The sequence below is a fragment of the Stigmatopora argus genome, chromosome 24 (assembly GCF_051989625.1).
Source record: "Stigmatopora argus isolate UIUO_Sarg chromosome 24, RoL_Sarg_1.0, whole genome shotgun sequence".
NCBI classification, from domain to species: Eukaryota; Metazoa; Chordata; class Actinopteri; order Syngnathiformes; family Syngnathidae; genus Stigmatopora; species Stigmatopora argus.
In genome coordinates, this window is record NC_135410.1 from 2111871 (window position 1) to 2120601 (window position 8731).

At 39.3% G+C, this 8731-nt stretch overlaps 1 protein-coding gene and 1 long non-coding RNA gene across 3 annotated transcripts in view; one reads left to right on the top strand and one right to left on the bottom strand.

Annotated features, from left to right (window-relative positions):
* phactr1 (phosphatase and actin regulator 1) overlaps positions 1-8731 on the top strand; it is a 44378-nt gene that overhangs the window by 29901 nt on the left and 5746 nt on the right. The window contains exons 9-13 of one of the 2 annotated variants that reach the window (XM_077594773.1): positions 78-133; positions 225-286; positions 1459-1599; positions 1751-1827; positions 5854-6893. In XM_077594773.1, coding sequence (XP_077450899.1) covers positions 78-133; positions 225-286; positions 1459-1599; positions 1751-1827; positions 5854-5869 — 352 coding nt within the window. In that variant the 3' untranslated portion in view covers positions 5870-6893. Of the gene's footprint in view, positions 1-77; positions 134-224; positions 287-1458; positions 1600-1750; positions 1828-5853; positions 6894-8731 lie in introns of those variants that run through there. The other variant, XM_077594772.1, reaches the window with a different exon arrangement.
* On the bottom strand, positions 1964-8325 carry LOC144069394 (uncharacterized). The gene is made up of 2 exons (XR_013298465.1): positions 5675-8325; positions 1964-5618 (listed from the first exon to the last, which is right to left on the bottom strand). It is a non-coding gene; the product is annotated as an uncharacterized LOC144069394 (long non-coding RNA).

Below are 8731 nucleotides of genomic sequence, written 5' to 3' on the forward strand. Positions count from 1 at the left end.
TGATATTTTCCCCTTTTGGTAAATGCATCCCCAATTGATGTAAATTGGAACTTAAACCAATACTCTTTGACTCCTAGACGGTTGAGTCAGCGGCCAACTGCTGAAGAACTGGAACAGCGGAATATACTGAAGCGTATGTGCATGTTTCATGCAAAAAATAAGATGCAAAAGACCTAAAAAAAAATTAAAAAACTTTGACATGGTGTATTTCTTTTCTCTTTTAGCGCGAAACGATCTTGAGGAGCAGGAGGAGAAGAGGGAGATCAAGAGACATTTATCCAAAAAAGTAAGATGTCTTACTGATTTTGAAAAGCATTTCCCCTATACAGATTATAAATTCAGTCATTCTCAGTAATTAACATTTCAATAATGATGTATAGTTAAGCCGCCACTCGAAGGTGCAGTGTTTTATTCCGCCGGACTTCGGTGCAGTGGCTCTAGGCTCGATTCCCACTCATTGGTAGCGTGATTGTTAGCGGGTATCTGTTTCATCCTGCCCTGTGATTTGCGATTGGCTGGCAACTACTACAAGGTATCCCTTGCCTGCTGCCCGTGGTTGGCTGGGATAGGCTTGAGCACCACCCACGAACCTTGTGAGGATAAGTGGTATGGAAGATGAATCAATCAATGTGGTACATCAATGTTAAAATGGCAGTGCATGCTTTTTGAAGTAATGATTTGAGGATGTAGGTTATTTTCCTAGAACAAAAGACCAGTATCATTATGAATCGGATTATTGCTAGAACATGAGATAAACAAACCAAATGAGGACCATGTGTTTTGCTTGATTTAAAGCTTTGCAATTAGATCATACACTTTTATTGAGAGAATTTTATAATGATGTAATGTCCAAACTTGAACACAACATGCAGGATGCCCCATTACTGGTGTTTTTCCACAAAACTTAAATCAACTCAAAATGCTTTGAGCCATCCATTGATTGTTCAGTTGAATGAGATTCACTTCCATGTGAAAGATGCCTGCTCAAAGTATTTTCTGACTTCAGTTGTAACCAGGCATATACTCGTAGTCTTGAGCACAAATGCATGTGGTATTGGCAATTAATGATGCCATGAGACAGGACGGGCGATCACATTTGATTGGCTAAAATTGCACTGGCTTTGAAAGATGTCTGTTTCCAACAGTCACTTTATGGACTTTTATTAACATTTCGCAACAATTAGTAAGCATCATTCGTTCATTTTCTGAACAGCTGATTCTCAAAAGGCTCTTTGGCAGTGCTGGAGCCTATCCCAGCCAAGTTTAGGCTCCAGGCCAGGGACACCCTGAATTGGTGGCCAGCCATTTGCAGGGCACAATTAAGCATCAGAAAATTTTAAAATTGTTTTGGTCAATGTATTAAAAGCAAGAGTCTTTTCTGAAATATACATGATAAAGGTGTTGTCTTTATTCGAGTTCGTTTGTGGTTCACATATGGGCCCTCCCTTTCTTCTCTAGCTCAGCCAGAGACCAACAGTAGAAGAGCTGAGAGAAGCAAAGATCCTCATTCGTTTTAGTGACTACGTGGAGGTTGCTGAAGCTCAGGACTATGACAGGAGAGCAGATAAGCCCTGGACGAGACTAACAGCTGCTGACAAGGTTACAAAATAATTTAAACAAGTCCAATTCAGTGTTGTTTTTATGTAATGCATTCCAATCTACTAACCACCTAAAAGATAATGTGGTATTATCTTAATTAATTTCTCAATATAGTGACAGTTGATTCATCTGTTTTACTTGTGTCATTCAGGCTGCCATCAGGAAGGAGCTGAATGAGTTTAAAAGCACAGAAATGGATGTGCATGAGTCGAGTCGTCATCTGACAAGGTACAAAGAAAAAAAAACACTGTCTTAATTAAGATGTTCACGTGCCCAAAATGTTTCAGCAAAATTGGCACAACCATCAAGACTGATTTGCATTATCATTGCTCTGAGCAAAATACAGACAAGCAGGGAAATATGGTTCTGTACACACCAAAACCTTTTTTTTTTTTATTTAAACATTACAACAATGCAAACACATTCAGTTTCTCGGTAGTCATGATAGGTTCACCAATAGGCATTCCCCAAATGCATGCACAAATAAAGAGGAAAAGACAGTCTTCTGGAATTTTCACAAGCAAGGAGTCAAGTACAAGTCCCAACTCCGTTCTGACCTTACACATATTTTCTGTTGTTTATTATATTCGAGGGCCCCGATTACACAGGGGAGGGGTTGAAACAGAAGTGAGATGTCAATAGTCAAAACAAATGAAGGTCTGGAAGTCTTGTGATGTCTGTGGTGGATGCCGGTGCAGTTCCCAGATCAGATTCGCAGCACTACAATGCTTTCTGGATCCTCTTTGTTTAGACAAAGGTTATCAGGTGCAACGCATTTACAGTGGTACCTCGACATAGGAGTGCCCCGACATACGAGCAATTTGAGATACGAGTAAAATTTCGGGCAAATATTTATCTTGAGATACGAGACAAATTTTGATATACAAGCAGACAGCGAGAGGCTGCTCATAAGAACATCATGGGCACTGTCTCTTTCCCCGCAACTCCCTCATGTAATGTCTCCCTGTTCGCAACTCCCTCGTGTAATGTCTCTGCGAGCATTGGGCAGAGCATTGCATTTTTTAGTGATTTTTTTTCCCCCTTAGTCATTGCGAATGGTGAGGCGATCACTACTACGAGAATTATATATACTACTTCTCGTTGACAAGTGGTCGTGCGTTATCCTATTGTGAGGACATTTGTGTGCATCATTTTCGAAATATTTTGAAGGGAATTCAAAAGCAAACAGCCCCTCTTGCATTGAAAGTCAGGGTGGAGGCGGGGCAAACAGAGCCAACCCGGCCGGGAGATGAAAGGTATCAAAATTTAAAACAAAATTAGAATTAAATTTTGTGTAAGGTTAGATTAAACTTATTTTTGAGCGTGTCTGCATCGTAATCCAAGTTCATTTAAATTTGTTTATGCTATGTTACGAGCGTGTTGCCGTGCAAAAAGTCCCCCCGAGAAAATCGACATACGAGCTCAGTCCCGGAACAAATCAAGCTCATATCACGAGGTACCAATACTTTGTTGCAAGCAAACATACAATAATATGAAACTAAATGATGAGCAAAGTAAGTTTAATAGTAAAGCAAAGCATTTCTTCATTGCAAGCAAATGTATAATAATAATATGAAATAAAATCCCGTCTTCTGATTCCATATTATTTCATCATTCCATATACTGTATTTTCACACCTATAGGGCGTACTTAAAAGTCTAAAACTGTCTCTAAAATGAACGGGCCACCCTATCAATCGGTATGCCTTGTTTATGCACTAAATTTAAATTTTTTTTATGACCCTGACCCCTTAACTGATTGGTTTCATTTCTTGCCGACACGCTATTTATTGCGATCAACCCAGCGGACGTTCACGCTAAAAATAGCCTCCCCGCCTGTTCCAAGCATTACGGTAAATCCATTCAAAACATGCCAGGCAAGTTGCATGGCAGTTGACTTTGTGTGTTCGTAGCGCTTTTAACCCTCCATACAAAGATGGGCAGGCAGCGTCGCACGAGTTACGTGACAGTTTGGAATGGATTGTCGATGCCTGGGCAAAGTGCCGGCGAGCACTGTAGTTTGAGCTTTATTTCAAAGCTGGAATCACTATTTCGAAACCCCCCTGTGACCCTGACAATGAGATGGAACCCAGCATTGTTGGCCAACTCGCCCACTTGGCTGAACTCTGTCAGATACAGAAGACTTTGACAGATTTGTAGATATTTGAATACTTTGACTTATAGTTTCACGAATACACATTACGTCAATAAAACAAAATCAAACCAGGTTTGTTCCTGTTGCCTTTTTTAAAACATACACTAGCATGCATGCTAACGTGTGTCATGCTAGCACAACCATGGCAGTGCGTCCTTTGAAACGAAGCGACTTTTGTATTGACAAAAAACAAAATACACCCACAACTGAAACACGGCGCACTTTCAGGTGGTGCGTCCTATAGGTGTGAAAATACGGTATTTTAATTCAGTATTCTGGCATTCACACACAATTTCTACATGCGTTGCATTCTCTGTTCATTAAACTTGTTCAAAAGATCTTGTTTTTTTTTCAAGCTTTATATTTATGGTCCAATTGAGATCACTCTTTTCCCTTTGTTTTGAAAGAATACAGACGCTCCCCTACTTACGAACATTCAACTTACGAACAACGGTACATACGAACATGTCTGCAAATTGCGTTTAAGTCCAAAAATGTTCGCAAGTCCAATTTTGTATTTCGCGTCTTTTTCGGAGTAGTACTTCTTTCCGCCGCTAATACCGACGCCTGGCGCTGTGAGAGCTCAGCTCACCCAGCATCTACCTTCTTCGTTGCAATGTGGAAGTGCGTGAATGTATCTCCAGTGTGCAAAGAACCTTTTTCATTTGTATCATTAAATATCTCATGCATCCAATATTGAATATGGTTGGTAAAAAGCTAAAGGCTTCTATTGAGGGAGTTGCAAGGAAGAGGCAAGCCATTTCATTTGAAACGAGTGGCAATAATAACGAAGCTTGATGCGCGTCAGAAAGTGGTGAGCGTTGCACATTCAGTACCATTTATAAACAGAAAGATCGAGCAGCAGGACCCAAATATTGAACGTTGCACAAAGTTTGCAAATCAATTGAATGATGCCATACAGTGCTACTGCATCATTTATGATGAAAAAAAGAAGAAAACTGCAATCGTCATTAGGTCGCTTCTTTTGGCCAGTTTCTAATACATAAATCTATCTCTCTCTCTACGGTACTGTACATATTCTCTCCATTTTATTAAATGTTTTTTTTCAGTACAAACCAATGCGTGTTACTTATACAAGCCTTAAACATACAAATGCACTTATATAAACCTTCAATATACTTATATAGGCCTTAAACATAAATTATAATACAAAATATAGCACTAAATCAACTTACAAACAAATTCAACTTATGAACAATCGCTCGGAACCAATTGCGTTCGTAAGTTGAGGAGTGTCTGTACTCTTAATTTTCTATCTGGCGTTAACTTGGCTAACTAGACACATACCGTATTTACTCGCATATAACCCGCATTTGTCGGACAAAAAAAATGATGACTGAATCGATGGTATGGCTTATATTCGCATAAAAAGACGACATGCACGAAACCGCAAGGTGACAAAGATGAAACGCCATAACGCAAGACAATGCGGCCGATACGGTTATTTATTTCAAAAAAGAGAAAAGATAAACAGTCAAATGCTAAACAAAAACGTGAAAAAAAACCTCACTTGTACCTGTCACTCTTCGCTCAGGGCGTTGCCATCTTACTTAGGGCGCCGCCTTCTTGCCTTGTTAAACTGGCCAGATGCGAGATGTGTTCGTAGTGTTTACCATGTCAGCACATCCCAATGGTTAAGGCTGATCGAAGGTCTTGCAGTTGATCATTAAAATATGAGCCTCGATACCTGCGTAATCTGTATCCCATGCTATTATTGCACCCAGAGGGGTGTTTAAATGCGAGTAAATACGGTTTTTAAACATATTTATTTTCAGAGTATTTTCAATTTGACCTAAACATTGACTTTAAATTTCTATACACACCTACATGTACATGGAAAAAATCTAAACACTGAAATAACTTATATATACATAAGTACTTTGGGTGTTTAGATTTAAACATAAACAATCCTAATAACCCATACAGACCTTATTTGTTTGAATATGTAGTTTGTCAGTTTTTTTCCATCTTTTGCTATTTGTGAATTGGTTCACTCATGAGGGTGGGGAAAAAGGTTGCATTTGTGTCATTAAAAAGAAAAAACCCTTGTACCTTTTAATCATCAAATTTCTTCACCAGGTTTCATAGACCATAAAAAGCCCCTTCAAGTTCATATGCCAGCACAAGAAACTGCTCTCTGCTGCCCACATACTGCAGAACTCCTCACCTGCGATTCATGATCCGTAGACTACACATGTTGCAACTCTCTCTTTTGGGTCCCGTTTCAGCGTAATTTCTAAACTGATTCATAATTCAAAGATTTTGTATAAACAAAATTTGCACTTTTGTCACATCAAATGTGTGCCAATTTTGATAAATGTTAGGAACACCGGTCTGAAAACCATGATTACTGTGTTGGCCCAAATATAAGAGGACCCTGATTATAAGATGATCATCTTTCTTTCAAGACTAAAGTTTGAAAAAATAATTCTTGAACACCAAATTCAATTTGTATACAGAAATGAATTACAGTATATCTGAAACAAATGATTATAACAATATATTGAAACCGTTTATGAACAAGCTCTGAAAGTATTGGACAGAAAACCAAAAACAAACCATCGCTGTCAGATATCGAAAAAACACAAACACCTGATCTGGTACAAAACTTAAATATGCTGATGCCATCTGGGTTTACAAAATCTTCCATCACAAAGCTTCTCCACTGCGAGATAAAAAATAAAATAAAAATCCAACCCGCATCCAGTGTGGCCCTTTCTGGAATAGCTTGCCTGTCCTAACCCTTGCTGCTGGATTGGATTGGATTGGATTGGATAACTTTATTCATCCCGTATTCGGGAAATTTCGTTGTTCCAGTGGCAAGAGGGTGAGGATGCAGGAATAGGAAAGGCATTTTAGACATAAATAGATAGGTAATAAGTAGGTCAAGAAATAAATACAACAACATTGTGATTACAATGTTTCTTAGACCTGTGCTACTTGTGCAGCTTTCAAGTATTTTGTCCTGTATTGCCTTATTGATTTTATCTTCAACCTGCACAAGGGACTAAAGATGGAAATTAGCCTTCGGCTATAATTTTACATATTTCCATATTCGGTGGGGCAAATAAGTATTTAGTCAACCAACAATTGTGCAAGTTCTCCTACTTGAAAAGATTAGAGAGGCCTGTAATTGTCAACATGGGTAAATCTCAACCATGAGAAACAGAATGTGGAGAAAAAACCCAGAAAATCACATTGTTCAATGTTTAAAGAATTTATTTCCAAATTAGAGTGGAAAATAAGTATTTGGTCACCTACAAACAAGCAAGATTTCTGGCTGTCAAAGAGGTCTAACTTCTTCTAACGAGGTCTCCACTCGTTACCTGTATTAATAGAATCTGTTTTAACTCATTATCGGTATAAAAGACACCTGTCCACAACCTCAGTATCTCACACTCCAAACTCCCCTATGGCCAAGACCAAAGAGCTGTCGAAGGACACCAGAGACAAAATTGTAGACCTGCACCAGGCTGGAAAGACTGAATCTGCAATAGGTAAAACGCTTGGTGTAAAGAAATCAACTGTGGGAGCAATTATTAGAAAATGTAAAACATACAAGATCACTGATAATCTCCCTCGATCTGGGGCTCCATGCAAGATCTCACCCTGTGGCGTCAAAATGAAAACAAGAACGGTGAGCAAAAATCTCAAAACCACACGGGGGTATCTAGCGGATGACCTACAGAGAGCTGGGCCCACAGTAACAAAGGCTACTATCAGTAACACAATGCGCCGCCGGGGACTCAAATCCTGCACTGCCAGACGTGTCCCCCTGCTGAAGCCAGTACACATGCAGGTCCGTCTGCGGTTCGCTAGAGAGCATTTGGATGATCCAGAAGAGGACTGGGAGAATGTGCTATTGTCAGATGAAACCAAAATAGAACTTTTTGGTAGAAACACAGGTACTCGTGTTTGGAGGAGAAAGAATACTGAATTGCATCCGAAGAACACCATACCCACTGTGTAGCATGGGGGTGGAAACATCATGCTTTGGGGCTGTTTTTCTGCCAAGGGACCAGGACAACTGATCTGTGTAAAGGAAAGAATGAATGGGGCCATGTATCGAGAGATTTTGACTGAAAATCTCCTTCCATCAGCAAGGACATTGAAGATGAGACGTGGCTGGGTCTTTCAGCATGACAATGATCCCAAACGCACAGGCAGGGCAACAAAGGACTGGCTTCGTAAGGAGCATTTCAAGGTCCTGGAGTGTCCTAGCCAGTCTCCAGATCTCAACCCCATAGAAAATCTGTGGAGGGAGCTGAAAGTCAGTGTTGCCCAACGACAGCCCCAAACATCACTGCTCTAGAGGAGATCTGCATGGACGAATGAATGGGCCAAAATACCAGTAACAGTGTGTGAAAAGCTTGTGAAGAGTTACAAAAAACGTTTGGCCTCCGTTATTGCCAACAAAGGGTACATAACAAAGTATTGAGATGAACTTTTGGTATTAACCAAATACTTATTTTCCACCATGATTTGCAAATAAATTCTTTAAAAATCAAACTGTGATTTTCAGGTTTTTTCCCCACATCCTTTCTCTCATGGTTGAGGTTTACCCATGTTGACAATTACAGGCCTCTCTAATCTTTTCAAGTAGGATAACTTGCACAATTGGTGGTTGAGTAAATACTTATTTGCCCCACTGTATCTAAACATTTAATAATGTAAACTACAGTGCAATCCAATTTGTAAATGAATGACTTGTTATTTTAATGTAAAATATCCAATCTACTGTGATAAAACAACAAAATTGCATTAACCATCAGTGTTCTGCATTTGCATTAAAGATATATCGCACCATCTAGCGTTGTGAAAAGGTATTATGGCTTGACCCCGAATTTAAGACGACCAACACTTTTTCCAGACTTATTTCAATGCAAAAAACATTGTCTTATATTTGGGCCGATACGGTACTACGTGTATGAAAATCCTAATTAATTTTTTGTATGTA